The sequence below is a fragment of the Macaca mulatta genome, chromosome 1 (genome assembly GCF_049350105.2).
Source record: "Macaca mulatta isolate MMU2019108-1 chromosome 1, T2T-MMU8v2.0, whole genome shotgun sequence".
NCBI classification, from domain to species: Eukaryota; Metazoa; Chordata; class Mammalia; order Primates; family Cercopithecidae; genus Macaca; species Macaca mulatta.
Window position 1 is genome coordinate 73,764,569 of NC_133406.1, and position 23,505 is coordinate 73,788,073.

At 36.1% G+C, this 23,505-nt stretch overlaps 1 protein-coding gene across 1 annotated transcript in view; it reads right to left on the reverse strand.

Annotated features, from left to right (window-relative positions):
* USH2A (usherin) overlaps positions 1 to 23,505 on the reverse strand; it is a 797,990-nt gene that overhangs the window by 408,767 nt on the left and 365,718 nt on the right. Inside the window, exons 30-31 of the mRNA XM_015116260.3 lie at positions 9,349 to 9,462; positions 6,900 to 7,061 (exon numbers count right to left, since the gene is read on the reverse strand). Coding sequence (XP_014971746.3) covers positions 6,900 to 7,061; positions 9,349 to 9,462 — 276 coding nt within the window. The remainder of the gene's footprint in view (positions 1 to 6,899; positions 7,062 to 9,348; positions 9,463 to 23,505) is intronic.

Below are 23,505 nucleotides of genomic sequence, written 5' to 3' on the forward strand. Positions count from 1 at the left end.
ATGTAAATTTAAATATATTTTATTTTTTCACATACAGGTGCATTATAGAAGCACCTTAATGGAATAATGACACTTAGGTTGTATTGTTTACAGCTAACCAGAACTGATATTCAAATATTCTGTACAAGTTATTTCATTTCATTCGATCCTTTGTTGCTCGATGAATAAGACTCTTGAGAGTATAGCATCTACTATTCATTAACCCAAAGATCTGGTATATAGAACAACCTTGAACAACTATTCTGGAGTCTCTGGTCACAGAGTTAGTAGCTTAGTAATTTGGCTTGGAAGGCTCCAGTTTATTGCATAGCTTGACTTTTGTTCCTTCCTGTCCTGAAAGTTTCTCAGACTTTGTACAGTTTAATACTATATGACTGTGACATCAAAGGGAAACATGGTATGACCTCGTTTGTAATAGAGTGGCATAATGACTCATGCATGAGACCATCGTCTTACCTGGAAATCCTTACATGCTCTGCCTTATTAATATTAGAGCTTGTAACAGAACACAGGACTGTTAATAGCATTCTAGTATTTTTGTGTAAGAGGAGTTATTTCAATGTACTGCAATGTGATATTTAAATATGCAAAACAAAGAAAACATCTAGGCTAAAGTAAAATTTTATTTTGCTAAGAAAAGACCTTTTGTAAGCCATTGGTATGAATGAGTATAATTTCGCTCAAATTTGTAGAGTGCTGATAAGGTTCCTTATAACGCTTGGATAGAAGTGCCTAACCTTTAAATGTGTTTTTATTGTGCCATAAGCAATACAGCTTCTTCGTCAATAAATTTCTCATCGTAAGACTTAAGTGTTTGGAAGGTTTAAGATGAGCATTTATATTTTGCTATTTATACATCGTTTTCTTTGACCTTGGCAAATAAGACCAAAAAAAGTTTTAGCACTTTTAGTTGGTTAGACATAAATAATTATTGCCTATATGATTTTACCAGAATTTATCCACTTTTCCTCCCTCTTTCCCCCTGTCCACATCTAGCCTTTCTATCCTCTCTCTATTTTTTTGTCTCTCAGTTACATACACACACATTACATTGCTATTATCTATATCTTACTGCCTCAGTCTTAGTGACAGAAATCCAGGTCCTGGTGGAGCAGCAGTGGGAAGATGCTATCTATGGTTCTAGATATCGGTCACTCTTATTTAACTATAAGATGACTATGTAGATTTATCAGATGATACACTTGAAAATACACATGTGTTATGGCTTGGTGTGAGATAGTTGTTATTTTTCTATAATGTCCCTATTAACCTTTCCTCCTTTGGAATTCTAGTCATTATCCACAGCAATGGCTTAGATTGGCTTAACCAGAAGCAATTCAGATCGTCTTTTCTGACTAGGCAGCACAACTCGCATAAACCTTGCTGTGTTTGGTGGAGACTTGTCCTGATTAGCACCATCTTGCTATTTTTGTTTCTAAAAAGTTTGTGGGCTTTTTGGAAATATCTTATAAACTCCTTAAAAATGGCTAGTTTCTGGTAGGGTGCTCGTTTAAAATGAGAATAATCTGGTTGGCTACAGTCTGGATAGTCATCATCAATCAGATGCTACCCAGCCTGAACTTTGAAACAATCCTGGTAGTTGAATAGTCTCATGAAGGTTTTCTTTTTTCTACTTGTTTAGGAATGTACTGTATACACACATCTTAAGTGGCCCGCAATAGCTCTGCTAGTGATATCAATATCGGTCCTTCAATCTTTCGATTATGTTTTTAATCATAAGCTTTAAAGTACAACTGTTTTTATCTCAAAATTCTTAAAAATCTGTTATGGGACGGAAATAAGAGATTAATGGAGATCTTGCAAAAAAAGATAAATGGCACCACCAGAATACCACAAAACTGGGGAAAAATTAATTGAACCTATACTTTTGATAAATATTTATTTTTTGCAGAAGAAAAATGCATACTAGTTTAAGCTGTCATTATACTAACCTACATCCTATTTTTCATATTATTAGTAATACATAATGTGGTAGTTTATATTCAAAAATAAAACTAGAATGTATATACCTCATGTATTTATCCAGAAATACACCAAGGTTACTATGGTTACGAAAAATCCATTACCTTTGAATACAGAATGAAAAAGTTTGACTTAAAGTGTGTGCTATTTATTATAGCAAACATCAACAGCCTTCGGGAGGTTCTCTAACTGGATTCATTTTTCAGTGTCAGAACTGACCCACCATACTACTAGCTTATGGCCTATGCAAGGTAAAAAATTTGAACTGTATGCATTTTAAAATATATTTTATACTAACTCAAGGTGCAGCAATGCCTTTGACTTTCAATGCTTCATATTTAAGAGAAAGAAGAAAAAAAAAATCCAAGCCACCTGGATGCTAAGTGCCTTCTGAATTGAAATGCATTTACTTTGCTTATGCCCACCATGGCAGCAAGATCCATTGGCAAAGCATAAAGGAATAATGTCGATTCTATGTGGAAACTTAAAAAGAAACTACAAGCAAATGGAGTAGGAGTGAGAAAAAAAATTGTTGACACTTTGAATATTTAGGAGGTGATATTAAACCAAGTTATTAGGGAAGTTTCTGATATTGTAGAAGGTAAAACATTTTAAACAGTGCAGTTGATTGTAACCAGAAAAAAACAGGGTAGCTCGTGGAGAAATCTCAAAATTATTCCTTACCCCAAGTAAATTTTTGCTCATCAAGAATGCGATTAGATGAATGAAAGGAAAATATAAAAGGTTAATCATTATTCAGAAAAGTATTCACTATAACTAGTACTTTAAAATGCAAATAAAAATAAAATAACTTATTTTTGTAAAATAATCAAATATTTAAGAATATATAATTCACGGCTAATAACTTCCCTGGAAATAATGTGACAAACTATATCAAATATTCTGTAAATGTTCATTACCTTTGACTTAGCTATTCTTCTAGGAACCTAGCAAATAGAGATTTATGTATAAGAATATCTATCTCAAGATATTTAAAATAGAGATAGATTAGATACTATTGCTCAAATGATTAAGTGCATTAATAAATATCCATTACATGTTATATGAGATGGAATATAATGTTATTCAAAACATTTCAAAATATTTTTAGAAAAATGTTTAATGATAGGATATAGTCATAACATAATAAGGAAATAGGTAAATATTCAATATCATACATAGGTTATAGCTCAATTTTGTTAACATGACTAAAGTAGTAGAAGGAATTCCATCAAATATTAAGAGTTTCTATATGACAGGATTCTCAGGTATTACAAGACTGCATGTTTTAGATTATCTTCAGTAAGAATATATCACTTTTATAATTAAAGATATTATCCATTATTTTCCCAATCTAGTAGATTCTGTCTTCCATTTCTCAGTTTCTCTATGAAGAGACATTTCAGCTCTGTACAGATCCACTCTAGTAGCCCTAAACTGCCACTATTACTGAAAGCACCAGACATCATGAATAGAAGTTCTACCCACAAACCACTCAGTGTGGAAAAGATATTAGGTCACAAATATCCTGACACAAAGACAAGCGGTAAGTACCAATAGGATTGTAGATAGATACACGTCATGGTGTAGATTAAAGTGCTCATAAAAGCTAAAGCCCATCCCGATGGCTAGATCAGTTTCCCCACAGCCTTCTCCCTTGCTGACTTCAGACAGACAGAGTCCCTTTCCTATTTAGTCTTCTCTGAGAGTCTCTATAGATAGGTAAACTTTAAAAATATAAATGACCTGCACTTAGTCCACACCACAGATATAAAATCGGTGGTCATAAGAGTGGGAGCCTCATCCAATAGGACTGGCGTCCTCAGAGGAAGAGGAAAAAATACTAAGGATGAAGTCACCTCAAAGAAAGGCCATGTGCGCACACAGTGAGGAGGCTACTATCTGCAAGCCACGGAGAGAGACCCAGGAGAAATCAAGCTTGCCGACATCTTGGTCTCAGACTTTCAGCTTCCAGACTGAGAGAAATACGTTTCCATTAAAGTCACCCAGTTTGTGTTATTTTGACATGGCAGCCCTAGCAGACTAATACAGGTGTTCTGGGGTCTTTCTTTTAGAGTTATGGCAAGGAAAAATAAAATACGAGCAACAAGCAGAATGTATATAAATTAAAAACGAGGATTTGGGGCCAGACAGATCTGCATTTGAATTAGTTCCTCTGATTACTGACTAGAATTTCTTAACCTGTCTAGGTCTCAGTTTTTCCAGCTATAAAGTTAGAATAATCATGTACGTCTTTGAACCCCATCTTAACCTTCTCAGTGTATTTCCCCTCCTTGACCAGCATTGCAGTCCCAATATGCTTCATATCTTAAGCTATTTGGGGATGAAAGCAGCAAGGAACATAGTTGCTTATGAAATGCCAAGAAAGCTACAGCAGAAAAAATATGCTATGGGTAATATTGGAGATATATTCTTTAAAATATTACGTAAAGATTGAAAACCATTGAAGAATCATTCTACTACCACTGTAGCAAGAAAACATGAATGTAGGCACCTTAAAAATATTTCACTTTCTTTATATTTGGGGTTTGCACTGCACTAATACACTGTGGTGCCATTTACCACGATCTTTCATCAGAGCCTATACTCCCATGGTGTTCTTGATAATTCAAACAGCCAAAATACAGGATTCAGTGTCATTTTTTAAGTGGTAGTAGAAACTGATGTGAATTTTTGCCTCTCTCCCTACACTGCTCTTTTTCTGGTTTTGCCCAGTGTAACCTCATATGCAATTCTATACATTTTGGAAAGAGTCGAGGCCCACGGTTTGAGACCTGCCGTCAGCTCCACCAATTCCCTGTGGACTGATTCAACATTCGTTTCCGCACATAGAAGGGATCTTAGTTTCTCTTCCCCTGGCTGTGTTTTTTCCATTTTTCTCTCTTCCCTATTGCCTTATTCCTAACCTAATCCTACCCTCCATCAGTTCCCCTTTGCTAAGTTCATTTTTTATTTCCAGGAACCATCTGACTTCATTCTTTCACTCCTTTAACATGTTTTATTCCATTCCCACTCTGTGATAGGTCCAAGACATGCAGTAATGAAAAAAACAAATATAGTTGTCCTTAATGATCATTATGGTTCAGCAGGGCAAATCAATGAGCAAACAAACAGTCATTCAAGATGACACAAACAAAAAGCAGTGGTGTAACACAAAGGTAATCGGTAAGCATACAGGGGCATACCTGTGTCACACGTGGGGAGCCAAAGGATTCTCAGAGGACATGTCTATTCTGGTTCTAAAACTTATGATATCCCATTATATGCAATGTTACCTCTTGGTCCCACAGAAATGTTTTTATGTTAATTATTAATATATGTGTAAAGTTCCTTCCATGGTGTGATTTAATCTTTTCTGAAATAACTTCTGTGGTTTATAATTTTTAGTTAAAATCATCCCATAAGATACAGTTGGAGTAAGATTAACCTATTCAGTTTTTACAATGAACTCTATGTTGTACAAGAGATAACAATTATAACTTCTCTTTACTAATTGCTAACGACATGTTATATAGTTTATATATAGTTCTAATTCTCTTTAAAATACTGAAAAATGTGATTACACCATTTTACAAATTCAGAAACTAAGACAAGTTAAAACACTTGTTTTTAAGACCACACTCTTCAACACAGCCAGAATGCTTGGGTTAGTATCAAAGCCTCTGACTCAAGCTGTGTGACCTTGGGTTGCTTAATCTTTCTTTGCCTCATTTTCTTCACTTGTAAAATTGTGGTGTAAAATAATATCTATGTTGTAGAATAAATATTATGGCACTCTATCCAATTATGAAAAAAAATAAAAATAATTGTTCTTGTCTTTTTAAGGTTCTCAGACTAGAGTGGGGGCAAAAAAATGTAAACCTGAGAATGCAACTGGATGAATACACAGCCCTGTTCACACAACATGCTCCAGCATCTACATGCGTCCCCATGAAACTGTGAGCACCAAGAGAAGAGGGACAGTGTCTGGCCAGTTCCCTATTACAACCTTAGTACCTGGCATTAATGTGAGTGAGTGAATTCATAAATAATTCATCCTACCTCTGACTCTAACTTGTTATGACCTTTATGAAGAAGTTAATATCTCTAGGCCTCGGTTTTTTCATCAATCAACATTTGATTAATACTGTCTCACATGAGAGTCACATACAGTATATAAAATAATATGAAGTATAAAACCACTATAAGTATTATACAAGTATAAACACAGTACAGGCAGCATACATAATGCAAGCCTCCTGTATTTAAAAAGTTTTTCAACAATTTACTTCATTTCAGTGTCATCACACTTTATCATATGATATGGGCATATACAGTATGTTTCCTCTCAAATCTAAAATTCAAACCACACTGAGTCACACTTCTGAGTCTTAAGACTATTATACATCAGTGAAGATTTTAAAGTATTCGGTTGGTGCAAAAGTAATTGCGGTTTTTGCCATTACTTTCAATGGCATTTTCAGATAACTATAGACTCTATTTAACTGATGTGTGTGTGTGTGTGCGTGTGTGTGTGCAGTCACTCCTGAGTATCAATGAGAGATTGGTTCCAGGACCCTCTACTCATACCAAAATTCATAGACGCTCAAGTTCCTGTTACAAAGGGGTGTAGTGTTTGTATATAGGCTATCCACATCCTCCTGTACAATTTAAATCATCTCTAGATTCCTTAGAATATCTAATACAATGTAAATGCTATGTAAATAGTTGTTATACTATGTTTTTAGAATTTATATTATTTTTAATTGTTGTGTTGTTATTTGTTTCACACATTTTCTAAGCATTCTTGGTTAAATTTGCAGATATGGAACCCCTGGATATCGAGAGCCAACTGTAAGTGTGTTTAGATTTGAACATAGACTATTACAATTCACTGATAACTCTAGAAGCCTTACCCGTGACCGTGTAGTTCTCCTCATTGCCTGAGTAGATCAGCCTCCCATCCATGTATAAAGAGTACTGAGTTATAATACCATTTGCCTTTTTGGGTGGGTTCCAGGAGAGCAGCAAAGACTTGGGAAGGGATTTGGCTGCTGGTGGCTGAACCTCTTGTGGGGCTGTGGAAGAAAAGATTTATAGAGTCTAATTTTAGTTTTCTTTTCTAATTCAAACTTTTCAGACCCAAACCAATAAATCATGGAATAGATCTGAAATCCCATGCATGGAAATATTCCCGATTTGTGGGCAGCTTGTCAGTCATTGCTTTAGGAACAGTGTTAAATAACTCTCCCATATTTATGAGGATTTGTATCAATGGTGGATGAGGAGTACTTATACTAGTTCACTTCACTGATGCTGTGTTACTCCAGCAAAAGTACTATTAACCCGTAATTTCTATGTGGGACTGTACTTATTAAAGTAAATTAAGCAGATAGAGTCCCCTAGCCTCAAGGAGCTTGTGATCTAAGATCAGTAATGTTGGTGAATGTGGCTCATAATAGATATTTTTAAAAACCTGTATGTAATGATAGGAATAGCCAGAACATGCATAATCAATTTAGTCAATTATATATGAAAACTTTTGTGCATACTTTTTATTTTTTTAAAAAAGAGCTGCTTATTTCATATAGTTGTCAATGATTTGGAGGTCCTAAGAACTAAAAGTTTTTAAAAATTTTCCTAAAATCCTCTATTATTTAGTAAATTCAGAATTACTTTGTGTATATTTAGAAGTACCATCATTCTGAGCAAACTGTCACAAGAACAGAAAACCAAACACTGCACGTTCTCACTCATAGGTGAGAATTGAACAATGAGATCACTTGGACACTGGAAGGGGAACATCACACACCAGGTGCTATTGTGAGGAGGGGGAAGGATAGCATTAGGAGATAGACCTAATGTAAATGACGAGTTAATGGGTGCAGCACACCAACATGGCACATGTATACATATGTAACAAACCTGCATGTTGTGCCCATGTACCCTAGAACTTAAAGTATAAAAAATAAAAATAAAAAATTCTCACCAAAAAAAGGAGTGGATTCAGACCAGCCATTCTTTCCATAAAAAAAATAAATAAATAAATAAAATAAAAAAATAAAAAGGAAATGTAAACTAAGCAAGCGCAGGGATCTCTCCGGGTCATAGCTTGAAATTGGTATGAAGGGTACCAGGTAAACCCTGGAAAAAGGATTTAGTGGATACAGAGAAAATAATGCAAAGTAGGGCCATTTGTCCCATATTGAGGCTGGTCAAAGTCCTTGTAATAGGGGATGATAATCATGTCCTCAGCAGATGCAATGACACATCAAAAACAGTGCTATTATCAGTAGACCAGATGGAGAAAATGCTGAGGCTGGGTCATGACAGCATAGTTCAGGTGAGTGGAGTCTGATTGGTTTAGGTAAAAAAAATACAGCATAGAAAGGGTCACAAGAAGGATTTTACAAAATCCTTTATCCTGTCCTGGTTTCATCCTATGGGCCCATGTCTTCCTTTCTGTTAAATATCTTCAGTGCAAGTGGTGCTTAGAAAAGAGGAAGCGGGGATATATAGATACTGAGAGAGAGAGAGAGAGAAAGACTGGCTGACTCTTTTTCCCTAAAGATCAAGCTTTTAAATCTCCTAAAGAACTTTTCAACTAGACAGTATAAGAAATGTGCAATTTCTCTCATCCAGAAGAGAGAAATGTGAAGTAACAATGCTTCAAATGTTTTGAGAGCTGTTATTTCTTGAAGTGATGCTTTCTGATGCTTGAGCAAAGCTTTCGCTTTGGCGTGCTAAAATATTTTCTCTTTCTCACTGCCTTCTTAACATATGCTTTCTGAAACCTTAATTTATGCCAACAGTTTGTAAGTTCCAAGTACAGCAGAAGTGAGACTTAAGTCGGAAGGAACTAAGCAGTGATTAATAATGCCTCAATTGGCATTTGGAGGTTTCATCATACTGAAATAATTGTTGCCTGTGCTACTGTTTAGCAGTTAAAAAAGACCATGGAAATCAACCGTTTGATTCTCAATTTCATACTGTGCCATACAATCAATTCTTTTTAGTCAGACTGTCTCTAGATTTACTTCTGAGCCATAGTAAAATGAGGAAGCTTTCATTAATCTTTCAGATGCTTCATATTAATGACAAGGCTCTTGCATGAACAATGTAACAGCAATTAAAAAGCCCATTAATCTGCATTACAGCTATTAAAGATGCATGTCATTAAAGGGTATGGAGTTTGATTCATTTTCGCACCCCCCCAAAAAATGGAGCAATTATGGCCTGGCAATGCACTTTGTCATCAAATTAGGTTGGGGTTTTCCAGCAAATGGCCTTGCAGCATTTAGCTCTTCTCCTATTTTATTATTCATGACTGAAATGTGGAAGTCAAGACCTTTGAAATTACTTTACCTTCTTGTGGAGTAGAGATGTTCAATGCATGTGAGCTCTCAGTACAGCCAGCCAAAGTGCAAGCAGTTAGGGTTACTGCATAGTTTTTGAAGGGTAGCAAGCCTGTCAATATGCCTGTAATAAAAAGGGACAAAAGAGGGTTGCATGCTTACCATAAGCATCAATAAAGAGCACTGTGTGTATATTTGAGTGTGTGTGTCTATAAGAGAGACAGACAGACAAAGAGACCAGAGACAGAAATCAAAAACATATTTCTCTTTCAGTCATTTTCCTCCCTTTCTGCTGTTTGTTGAATGGAATGACTCATGAGAAAAAATTGTGAGACCAACTTATTGTTAAAACAGTTCTCAAACAGCATCTGATGTTTCTCCCATTAAAATGGGGAGGGGGTTCCACATGTAGTTTGTGAGGCAGAGCACAGTGTTTCTAATAGCTAAGATGTATATTATCTCATTCCAGGATCCTAGACCTCCTGCAGAAACAAAACTATTTAATTTTCTGTAACCTAGCATTTTTCAACTGTATTTAACTAAGGAGTCCTTTTTATAGGGCACCTATTAACACACTTTAAAAATGCTACTCCCAAGAGTGGCTTCATTATTTTAACAGTAGGCCACACATATACAAACCATTTGTTTATGTTGCAGCTAACAAGTATGCAAATTAACATAGCTGAACAATTAGCAAATTAGATAATTATGCTTTTGTACTTCTACTTGCAAAATTATTAGTTTTTTTAATTAAGACACCTGTCTTAAACGGAAGTGTTACACATGGAAGTACTGAATTAGCATGGCTTGCTGATAGATATATGAGATTTGTTCATCAATTAAAAGTACCTGTAGAAATGAAAACACATTTTGTTTACTAGTGTTCATAAGCAAGGCAGAGACTCCTTACCTAGTTAATCCTGTGAATTAAAAAAAAAAAATCCAAAATATAACTTGTGCATTTGCTCACCACTGTTTTTCCGCAAAGATGTTTTTCAGAGCAATCTTTAATCCTAACCACATAGCTTATCACTATTTTTATGAAAAGTTGGCCCCACTGGTACTGTCTCTTTATTCATTAAACCTTCAATCGCTCAGAGAATACATTATTGCTTTAAGGTGCCAATATTGATGACAGCTTTCATCATTCAAACACAAATTTTAATATACATGTTTCCATAATTTCCCTCCCCAGTAGAAAATTTTAAAAATTAAAAGATCAACAAGCCAGGATGGAGCAAAGACCAGTTGTTTGCTTTGACACCTCCCACTTGCCCTTAGTCCCTAAGGCTGTCTCTAAGTCTTCATTCCAGCAACAGCCCAGGCATCTCCATGGGCTACTGAATCCGGTCTGCCATGTTTCTACATGAAAATATTCATCCACTTGGCACCATCATCTTAGCTCATGGCCAAAGAAGACAGCAAGCCAATGAACTAATACACACACGTGTGACAATCTCATGCCAAATTCAACTCTAATTTCAAAAGTCTCCCGTGTCAGAACCTCCTGCTTTCTCTCATTCCTGCCCCTGCAATTGTCACTTCCTCTTAAATCTCCCAGATCATGACCCACATTCTGAGTTTACTTTATTTTAAGAAGTTATTTCTCATTCCACCAAATGGCTTAAAAGCAAGCTAACATTATCACATGCACATCCTCATAATGGAGTAGTGTGGAAAAGGGCACGGATGCTCGGGCCAGATTGCTGGCTTCAAATGCCAAGTCTGCTGCCGACTGGCCATATGAACGTGGGCAAGTTGTTCAGGCTTCTGTGCCTTACTTTCCTTGTCTGTAAACAGATAATAATAATCTTGATCTTGAAGGGCAAGGCGTTGCAGGCCTCATCTGTGAGATGGGGATAATATAGTACTTATCTGAAAGGGTTAGTATTAAGAATGAACAAGTTCAGGACATTAGAATACTTAACATGGAGTATTGCCAGTCAAGAGCTCTAGAGAAGAGATATGCCATTCCAAATTAGGCTACCATTGCGACTCAATTTCTGCCTCTACATGCTGCTAGATGATTTGTATCTTTTAAAGATCACCAGTGATCCCTTAAATACCAAATCAAATAGCCCATCCTCAGTCCTTATCCTCCTACACTTATGGGGCATTGTCATCCCTCAACTTCCTTCTGTGACATTGAATTTTTAAATTGCTCTCCTAAACTACTGAGAACTCCTTTGTTTCCTTTACTGACGCATGTTTCTCTCACAGTCTCTTAAATAGCTTTTGTTTCCCAAAGTTGGGTTGCTGTCAAGCTTCTTTCTTTTTCTAAACACTCGCCTTTGCTAGCTTATTAAGCCTTATCTCTCAATGATCACATTTGTAGCTACAGACCTCACATCTCTCCCAAGCCCTGGTTCTGGGTTTCTATCTGCAGGCCATGTGTCCACACCTGGATGTCCTACTGGTATCTCATACCCAACGTGCCCCAATCAAGAATCAACATTCTAAATAATTATGTAAGCCTCATTTTCCCATTTTGTAAGGCTTCCACCATGATCCCCAAATTCCAGGCTCAAAACTAAAGTATCATCATAAAATGTGTTTTAGCCATTCTATCTTTAGCAAATCTTTGGCATTTGCCATGTCTTTCCTATTGCCAAGTTGGAAACTACTGTAAGATTCTAAATAAGATGACTTGCGTGTCTGAATTAGTATAATGCCACACTAACAAGAAATGAATCAGCCCCCAGAGAATAAGACTTTTAATCCTAATGTGAATAAGAAAAGTATGTTGGAATATGAGGCTAGTTTCCCTTTATCATCACTTAACCTATGGGGCATATGTGAAAAGCAGCACCCCTCATAGATGAGCATGCTTCAGCTGAGGCATAGGAACACCATGCTTAAAAAGAAACAATGCTGATATACAGGTTGGTTATCTGAAATCATTAGCATGAAGATGTGTTGTACATTCAGGAAGTATTATCATTGAGAAACATAAAAGCAGCTCTATGATTGTGCAATTTTGCAGCCTGGCTTTATAAAATTCCTTATACTAAGACCTTTCTTTCCAAATCATGACTAAAGTGCAATGTTGAAATTTTAATTGTTATACCAACTTATCACGAAGGGTATTCTATAGACTTTCAGAGGGACTGTATCAAACCAGATCTGGAGTTCACACTCACTAAGTGATCTTTAGTGATTTATTTAATGTTTCTTGCCTTCACTAGGAGAGTTGCTTTGTGTATAATATGTGTATAGTGAGAGTCCTTTATTAATTTCAGTCACTCCTTATTTTAAGGACCTTAAAAAAACAAGCAATACTCATTTCAGCAAACTTGCTTTCTTCAGCTTTGATTTGGTAGAGATCTTTACCAAACTGTATTGTATTTCACAGAAAAACCCTGAGATTCTTAAAGAAAGATGCTGGAGAGAAACTAGATCATCTTTCAAGCCATTTATCAAAGTGCTCACATTTCCCATTTCAAGCCAGGTGAAACAATAATAAGCCCTGAGAAATGAGAGCTGCAAAATAGAAAACAGGAAAAAAAAAAAAAAAAAAAGGAAAAGAAGAAAGCTGATGTTTTGGTTCTTGCCAACTTTGGATCCCAGGTGGAAGGTTTTAGATGGTTTGTAAATCACACTTTCAAAAAATGTGCTGCACTTTCTAAGGCTGGAGTGCCATTTCTTTTATATTTCCAGTAGGGAATCTTGTTCATCATACTGTGTGTCAGAGACAAAGTTTGTCAAACCATCTGATAATTTTCCTTAAAGGCAACTTAATATTACCTACTTCAGGAAGAAGAGCAGTATAATTGTTCACTGTGTTTTCTCATCCTGTCAGGTTCAAATTAAGGGTTACGCAGGGGCAAGGTGCTGGTCAAACATGTGGTCTTCATTCACTTGGAATCATAACAAAGTCATTTTATTGTTGGAGACATGTGGTTTATCTCCTTTGATTCTCAGTACGAGAGTTTACAAGGATGCATTCAAGTTGAAAGGCTGTGCCATGGACAAAGAAAGGGAGTAACATATTCTCTCCAAGACTATGTAGATTGTGGATATATCCTTTGAGATCGTTGAGTGATTATCCTAATGGCTTTGCTTTAAGTGTCAGGGTTCTACTTAGATTAGGTACTCCCCGGAAAATATAGTGTTACTCTGATGATATATCATCATCAGAAAGCATTTATCAATGTTTCTGCTATATGCCTCTGGAAAAGGTGCTGTAGAATACAACTGATTTTTTCAAGGTTTCTAATAGAAGGAAATATCAGAACTAGAAGAACTCTTATAGTAACAGATTGATACATAAAGCAGAGTGTTTGCATACAGGGCAAGTAGACAATGACATTTATAAGATTCAGACTTACCAGTTCAAGATGATAGGAAGCCTAAATTTAGTTTAAATATATATTTCGGAATTATATTAAGAAGAATACTGGGAAATATATAATATGACATATCTAAAGGAATCCTAAACAGAAAACCCAAAAAGAGAAAATGGCATAGTCGCCTTTTATGACACTTGGGGTTTTTATACTGAAGAAGTATATCCTGAAAGGGAGAACTTTAAAATTTGTTTAGTTGTGAATCTCTTTGTTTGGGACATATCCCAGAGAAGTCTTTTTTATTTTTTTATTTTTTTATTTGAGAGTGTCCCTATTACAAGACACGCCAGTTGACCTCGCAAGCTCCCTTTCAGCCACAAACTCTGTGAAATCAGAAAATGGTCCCAACCATGTCAGGAAACCTGCTAGTCCCTCTTGGTAATGGAAGAGGGCAAGCTGAAGAAACATTCAATAAGCATAAAGTAAGCATTATTGATGTCTTAAAAGTGTTAGTATCCCATGAAACACAGGAGTGTGGGTATCCAGATTAAAATCATTGGCACCAGCAGGGCCATAACTCTCACTGCTAAGCGATAATGCATTTTGCATTAATGCTTAACATTGAGAAATCCTGACATGCCACACCAAGGGAGTTTGAAGTCAAGTAAGTAGATTCCCTTTGAATTGAAGTCCTGTGGGTCAGTGGGTTCAGAAAGCCCAAGCTGAAAGATCAGGGGGCAGGGAGTTGATTTAAGGGAAAGAAACACATCACCGTAGGAAGTTTAAGAGACCTACTGCATATGACTGCAAACTCTGTGCTCTGAGGGTTTCCACCTAACAGAGGGGAAGAGCATTGGCCTGAAGAACTTGTGACTTAAAATTCCTTCACAGTGATTTGGGGAATTCCTTGAACACAGAGGGCAGATCCTTTTGCTTCTTTCCTTATCCTCTATCCCAGCAGCTATTAGTATGGTTTACCAAAAGTGAACACTTGCCGGGTGACTGAAAAATAAAGATTTTGCAGACTCTTAGCTCCACTCTGGTGTTTCTCTCACTATAGGAGAGCCCGACTCTCACCACACCCCTTCCAGGGAATAAGCTAAGTAAAAGACATTGTTTCTTTTGACTGATACATTATTATCTCCAACACTCTCTTTCCTTTGCTTTCACCTCAAGTTTCAAAGGAACCAAAGAAAAATATTAATAATTGGATGCAGCCTAACGACCTAAGACAAAATCATTGTGGAGCTGACACCAGCTGTGCAAGCTTTTGCGCCTCTAATGGGACACTGTACGCTGAGAAGCAGCAAAACAACAGAGGAGTCTGCTTTGACGTTGAAATTTTATGATTAACTCCTCTGACTAAATGCAGACAAGTATAAATGCTCTGCCTGGAAACCGAGCCTAAGACACAAAACAAAATGGATCTTTTTTAAAGCCAAGCACATTTCAGAGAAGAAAAAAGGACTCCCTTTCTACTTACATACTTCAGCAGACTCCTCCTCCCTCCCCCACCCCACCCCCAGCTGCCAACCAAGGTGTTTGGCCGGCATCCACTGTAATCTGTTCTCCTTCATTATGTTAATCTGTGGGCGGAAAGATTTCTGTCATCTTCGAATCGCTTGTACAGCAATGGTAAACACCTTGGCCTGTCTGTAATTGGACAGGTGTCTGCATTGATGTCACCCAGCTTTTAATTCAATTAAAGAACTGGCTGCTCTGCTCTCATCACCCACTCATTTCCGTTGCACTTTTAGTCTGGCGGTGAAATCTGCACACAGCAACTGTCTACCCTGAGTCCAAAGTCAGGGGTCCCCTTGTAGGGATCATGCACAATATTTCAAACGGACTCCAACAATCCAAGAGTATTTCCACATTAGCAAAGGCATTTGGGATAACATGGATAATTTATCTCTCATTTTTTTTTTCTTTATCTTTATGTTCTACTGCATGTAAATGGTATCTTCTACTACTGGCCAGTAATTAGGAGCAGTCACAGCAAACAGAAAAGCTGTTTCTAGCTTCCTCTCCCCAGGGTTTTCCCCCATCTCAAGAGAACTCATCAGAGTACAATGCTCTTATTTATTTGCTGGCATTTCACATTTGGATCAAGAAAGTGAGGGTGGGCAAGAGCAAGACATTTATTAAGAGGGCCATCTGGTAAGGGATGCCACACAGGCAGAGCTGCTACTGCTACCTGGAGACATAATGGAAGAGCCCACTTTTTAAAAGAAAACTGGCCAGGGGAAGGAGGGCAGAAGAAGTGACTTCTGGCTGGGGACTCTGCTGCGGTGCTGCTAAAATCTAATTTTTAAGTATACATTCCAAACCAACCCAGTGGATGGATTAAAGAGAGTAAATCAATCCAATATGCCATGCTTCCTGCCCACTTAAAGGAACCTCTGAAAATAAATTAAAGTTCTAACACAGACGTTTTGACACAGTGACCCCATGAAACTGAATAATGACGTTTGTTAAATATGGATGAAAACTTAACGGTCTAATAGAAATCCGGAAACATACCCAGGATGCTTCTCCTCTGGTTCTTAGTCCAGGAAGGTGGGATTTGTTATTGCTGTTTTTTGGATAACATTTTCAATTAAAATAAAGACTTCTAATATTTACAAAGGTAAAGTCAATTTTCATTTTACCTAAAAGGTGGAACAATAAATACACTTAACCCAAACCTAAGGTAATCCCTTGGAAACTTCAAAATTAATTTTTCTTACATTTAATTTCCTTCAAATGGGTTTTTTAACCTTGTTTAAAACTTTTAGTAGGGAGCATAGAAGATCATATACCTATCAAAGACTATGCAGATGTTGACTCTTACAAACAGGAAAAAAATACATTCTTTTATTTCTTTATGAAATATGTGGCCTAATCCCAGTCTTAGAGGATGGTTTAAACAGTGATTTTAATTGACCTCAAAGTATTATCCAGTTAACATTCTCTCAGCAGGCTTACATCTAACCTCAAATTTTTAATCAATGCTTTTGTGGTAAGAACTACAGAGTCTTTGTCATTTTTATTCTAATTTGCCAATAAGTTTGAAGCCATGTGCTTGTGTTAACTCTTTACCTTACATAAAGGTCTGACACTGAAATTATTGAAACTCTCCAAGAAAACACTGGATCTGATTAAGCAGGGAGACAGGCAAGGAGACAAGAAGAAAAGAAAAGAAAGAGAGAAATGAAAGTCACCCCTTATGATCAGTGCCCTAGGTCCCCTGCTACTAGCCTCCGATATTGTTATCCCATTGTACAGAGGAGGCTGCTTTTGGAGAGAGTGTACCATATGGTGCTCAAGTCCAGACAGCTAAAAAGCAATAGAGCCAATATTAGAACCTGTCTTCTGACCCCAAGATCATTATTTCTCCCATTTGATCTAAGCCGCAGTTCCATAGAAAAGAAAAAAGTGTTGAAAAATGTTAATTAAAAAAATAATAGCACACATTTTACTATTAAATACCTTATTGAAAATGCAACTTAAAGTGTGTTAAGAGGTTCAAATTTATTACTGAAATCTATTGCCTACAGAAATTAGCAGTCTTGTCCTCTAAAATGAGTGAATTTGTATGCCTAGAATATTCCTTTACAAATACGATTGATTCGTAAGAAATTCTATGCGTGTGTGTGTGTGTGTGTGTGTGTGTGTGTGTGAGAGAGAGAGAGAAAGAGAGAGAGAGATCGGGTTCAACATTAGACCTTTGTTTATTATACATATAACCCTTTTAATTTGTTCCGAATATAATGTAAATATAAAATGATCATAAACGGTAAAAAGTAGAAAAGTCTGGCTGTGCACTCTTCATCTTTATCAAATGTGATTGATAACTTTGAAGTATTTGTATTGAATATTTATAAGCATTGTGGAAATGCCTAGTTGATTATCACTGCAGAACAAAAATTATATATTTTCATCATTTTAAACCATGGCTCAACATGTTACCAAAAAGAAATGCAAATCCTTTGGTGTCAATTCTTATTGCATAAAACAAAATGAAAAACTTTTTTTAAAAAAACTCTCTCTGAAGATTTCACAATGTACCAGTAGTTCAGGCACATTATGTATTCAGGAGAGTTAGACAAAGCTATTAACTCATCAACACTGCATTACCTAATGAAATCCTTCTACATTAGCTAAGCACGAACATTACATCATTTCTATTTTTACTATTTATGTCATAGGCCATATTTTTGTCCTGTGAATTTTTTCAGACCAGTTTCTTTCAAGATTTACATTTAAAGAAATATTTTGTAGCCTATAATGCCAGCACTTTGGGAGGCTGAAGCAGGTGGATCACCTGAGGTCAGGAGTTTGAGATCAGCCTGACCAATACAGTGAAACCCCATCTCTACTAAAAATACAAAAGAAAAAAGAAAAAATCTAGGTGTGGTGGCGTGCACCTGTAGTCCCAGCTACTCGGGAAGCTGAGACAGGAGAATTGCTTGAACCCAGGAGGTGTAGGTTGCAGTGAGCTGAGACGGTTCCACTGCACTCCAGCCTGGGCAACAGAGCAAGATTCCATCTCAAATTTTCAAAAGTTTGTAATAAACTACAAATATTGGAATATTAATTTATGGTCTACTATAAAAACTGAATTTTATCTTTAATAACACCAACAAAAAGAATTCCTTTTTATTTACTTCTGACGGTTGCCTATTGTGGCAAAGATTACTAATTGCTCCGTATTATGTATTATACTCCTTTTCCTCAGTAACATAAAAACACTTTTTACCTGGGCAAATGGCTACTTGAAATAAGGACAGCATTTTTCAACATTCCCTGAAGCTAGGTACGGCTATGTGACTAAGTTCCGACCATGCAAGATAACCACAGGTGGAGGAGCAACTTCTAAAATATGTCTTTGAAGTGAAAGTGAGTATTCTGTAACCATTATTCCTTCCTGCTGGGTGAAAATCAGACTGGATGGCAGGAGCTCAAGTAATCATCTTGAGCTATGAGGTAGAAGCCTTGTCTGTAAGGATGGCACAGCAAAAAGATGAAGTGTGCAGGTCTCACCTATGAACGTCCCACCTCTGCATTTACTGTGGACACCTAATACCAGTGAGAGAAAAACTTCATCACTATTATTTTAGGTTCTAATATCTCAAGTGAAATAATGAATCAAAAATGATAAACCCATCTCTATTAGGTTTTCCCCCATAAAACTTTCATTGTCCATATAATCTTACTTCAGAGAGAGTGCTTGGGCTATATTTTAGTGTTATAAAAAATCATATTACAAAGATAGGACCTAGCACTAGCATGGAACATGGTAGATCACTTTTTAAAATAAATGAATATTTTCCGTTCTTTATAATTATCAGCATTGCAGCAGTATTGGCTTCCATTATTTTTCATTTCAAATATATAGTGGTTGGGTTCTATTCTGAGGTCTAAGTTTTGGAATTAGTCTTTATTAGTTATTTATTAGCCTCACCCTACCAACATATTTTTTTTCTATTGGGAAATGTATAGTAAGTTCCAAATGTACATTTAAGTTGTGAAAGCTCTGTACATTCTTTTATAAAATTAAAGAACTACTGATAAAAGACTGAGACTTTAGTAAGGACTAGTAGTTCAATACTCAGTCCAACTCAGCACAAAACCAATATTAACATTAGGTTAACTATGGGGTTAGTAGCAGAAAGCTAAATTTGCTAACTGAAAGATTCCTTCATTCATTATTTTAAGGTAAGTACATAACCTACCTAGAGCAAGGTAGTGAACAAGGCTTAAAATAAATATAAAACATGAAACTTGTCCTCCAGGAGCTTATTGTCTACTAAAGAAATAGCATGGGTGCTTAGAGAGTACCCTAGGCAGTTTTAGCAACTTTGGAGTAAGAATTTCAACTGAATAGAAAAAAAAAAATTCACGACATTGAATTACAGTCATTTCTCTGCAGACTTCTCAGATAAGTATGATTACATATATATACAGAGAATACATATATAGAGAGAGCATATTTGTATAATGTATGAATGTACATATATACACATATACATACATATACAGAGTAGCATTTTAATTTAATTTAATTTAATCTTATTGAGGATACTCTGTATAGCTGAGTTCAAGTTCCAAAATCAGGCATAAGGCAAAAATAACATGATTTAATGTTCCCTTGACAACTCTTTATATGGCCCATAAAGTACAGTGCATTTGGTTTTGTATATGCCTCTAACTTTTCAGAAATGAATGATTCTTCAGGGCTCTTAAGTCTTCATTCTTTGTGTAGACACCCAAACAATGAGTATCACTTCTTTGTCAATGATTGGGAAATCCTAAAATTATTCAAACATTCTTTCCAGCTAACAGATAATTGACATTTTCAGTACTGGATAGCATCCTTTGCCTATGACATTATTTTTGTAGGTTTTTGTTTTGTTTTACTTTTGCTTTTTTACTTTTTCCTCCATCCCTTACCCATTTCCAATATATGTAGTTGAATGTTTGTAACTTAAATGCATGCAGGTAAGGCTCTACCAAAACATTACAATGATAATTCCTACATTGAATTTTACTGCTCTCACCTATGAATTTTACTGCTTTCACCTAATATGAACCTAAGGGGCATCTTGTAGTTGAGCATTAGGTTTTCTTATATTTTATTTTATTTTGTTGTTGTTGTTGTTGTTGTTTTCCATTTCCCACATAAATAGTGAGCTCCTTGCCTTTCTATATTGGGCATGACAGAGTGGCAGGGGGCTGCTTGGAAAAGCAGAATCTAACACCATATTCCCAGACCTAGTGAATCAGAATCCATGTTACCAAGATCCCCAATTCTTACTTCCTTTCTCCTGGGAACTTTCAGAAGCACCACGCTTGGGGTTCAGGAGTCCTACTGACACTGCCTCTCTTTCTTCATTCACTTGCCTTGGCATTTTTCTGGCAGCAAAGTTAACACAGAACCAGACGCAGGAGTAAGGCGGGGATAGTTGCAAGCCCAGCAGGTGAAAGTATTCCCGTCTAACCTGACCACTACTCTTCTACACTAGTGTCTTTCAATATGTGATTCATAAACCTTCCAAAAAACCAACTGGAGCATTAGGTAAAATGCAAATTGCTAAATACTAGCCCAGACATACAGAATGAGTGGCCCCAAAATCTGCATTTTATAAGTAATCTGAGAATCACCTTATGACCAGTAGAATTGAGAGTCACTAATTATTACTAGTAGCCATGGAAAAGAGGCAAAAATTAGAAACATGTTTTCAGTATGAAACCCACTTCATTCAGGTAAAAAAAAAAAATAAAGCCCATTGTATGTAAAAACTGAAATAATTTTAGTGACAAAAGCTATATTATTTGTATTATAAATTAAAATGCCTTTTTCTTTACATAAATGTAGATTTATTTGGGTCATCTGGAAGATTCTTCTTCTTCTTATTGATTCATTTGCCAAACTATAGCAAATAATAAATAATATTACTACTATTTGTCATTTTACCTGAGGAAGCAATATAACCCCTATACTTTAGTTCAATGTAATGCAACAATAAAATTGAGAAAATATTTTCTGTACACCAATATCTGTAGCACTTGATGCCAGGTGCTGTAATAATTATGCTGACAATTAAGTTTACATGTTTAAATACCTTATGGAAAAAATAATTCTTATACGTGCAAAGTCTTGAATGCATTCATTCTTGAAATAATTTCAAATCAAATTGTGAAGTCAGTTTCTGAGCAGTCCTCAGTTTGAGGGTAAATGGCAGTCCTATCTCTCTGGGTTGCAACTTTGCATGATAACAGGGCTGCAGGGAAAATCAGCAAAAGCTACCCAGAGTTAATTGGAGCCCTTTCAACAAATCTAAAGATACACAGGAGTGATGACTGAAGGGTTTTCTACCCTGAGGCTCCGGCTGAGGAAATGAACCTTAAAGAAGTCCTTGCTCTGAACCTTGGCCTTGGGAGGGCACAGAATCTAGACCCTGTGGCCCAAAGGGGCCCATTTGCTCCTGAGTAGGCCTGTTAACCCTTGGACTCTCCATTGCAACTGGGATTTATCTCATTTAATCCTCTGATAGACAAATTCATGAATGGTAAATATTCTGCTTCACTATTCTATTTTCTTCAGTTATCCTAGTTGATATTCATTTTTAATAATTTTCTTTGCTTTTACCTTCTGCTTTTTGTAAGTCTGAGCATAGAATCCCACTTCCCTGCACTTAATTTTTGTCATCTTATAATATTCCTTTGCTAGTGTTTTCTATTTACTTTTAATAGCTTATTATTTTTTAAACACATTTAATTTTTTCCCTCCTAACATTTTTGAGTTTCAGTGGGGAAATGAAAGTTATAAGAATTTCTGGATAAAATTTAAATGTGATCACTGGTGACAAACTCCTCCTTTAAATACAGTTTCCCTATGCTGGCTGTACAGCAGAATTACCTGAGATACTTTAAAAAATACAAACTCCCAGGCCACATTCCAGGCCTATTGAATCAGACATTTTGCACATGGAGCACACAGGCATCAGTATATTTTTTAAAGCTCCCCAGGCGACTCAGTGTACACCTACAGTTTTGAACTACCATCTTGTAAGAATCCCAGTGAAATGACCAAAGTGTTATAAATACCTAAAATGAGACCAGGCAAAGACAATGGACTTTTAGAAGGAAAGTCCTAGGCAAACCTAGTCTTAAACTGGAAGCAAAACGCTAGCAAACTCTCAGAACTCCTACTCTACCAAACACTGGGAAGCAAAGAGCTGAAACTGCAGGGTGGCTGCAAGGCTAATGCAAATTTATCCCACTAACCCTATCATCATCTTAGCGAAGGTTTTTATTAACAGCAACTGGATGCCCCGTAAGATGATTAGAAAACAGTTTAATTTTCCCTTGCAAACACCCAGTGAGAAGATTATTTTAGAAATGAGCCAACTGAACTATGGAGTTGAGTTTGGGGGAGTACATTTAGCTGATGGAAAAATTGTAACTCGAAAGAAGGATGAGAATACAGCCCTCAAATTATGGAAGATTATCATATTCCGGGGAGGATTTAATTCAAGAAACCTATAAAATGTAAAAATCATGAGTTGCATGCCATTAATAAGGTCTAAAATAACTTGGAATCCACTAAATAAGAGACAGGAGGTAAGCGGTAAAACAGAGATGAAGACAAAAATTGAGAATTTCAAGAGGCAGGTAGCAATCAAAGTAAGCTAGATGAGGAAAAATGCAGATCATATCAAAGACTGTACTAGAAGAATTAAAAATCATCTTAGAAGTTTCAAAGAGCAGAATCAACAGTGCAAAAATCAGAAAATGGAAAGAAAAACAACTATGCGACAGTAACCCAGAAATCAGAAACTATAATTCAGAGATTATAAAGATAACGATGAATTCATTTAGCACTCACTATATGCCTGTTTCTGAGCAAAATATTTTACGTAACTGATTTTAATCTTTATAGCAGTTCCACAATATAAATATGGTTTTCATCCCCCATTAATGAATGAGGAAACTCCAATGTAAGGATATGTTTTTTAATTTGCCTGAGATCACACAGCTAAAAAGTGGCATAGGCGGAATTTGACCTTAGATTGATTTGACTCTACAAGCCGTGTTCTGAACTACTAAAATGAGGAAGACAACCTGGGAAGAAATATACAATATTGAAAACTGCTATTTCTCACCAGAAGTAATGATCACAAACACAGTGGCAAATTTTCCAAGTTGAAGAAAGACCCAAATCTAAAGAATAAAAGAGCTTATTAAATAACAAAAAAATTAATGAAAAGAAACCGGCACATTTTCTGATTAGCATTTTTTAAACGTAATTGGTAAAGAACCCTACGCTAACCAATAAAGCTAAATTGCCTTGTACATTCAGTATCAGAATTATTTTATTTAAATATGACTCTAAC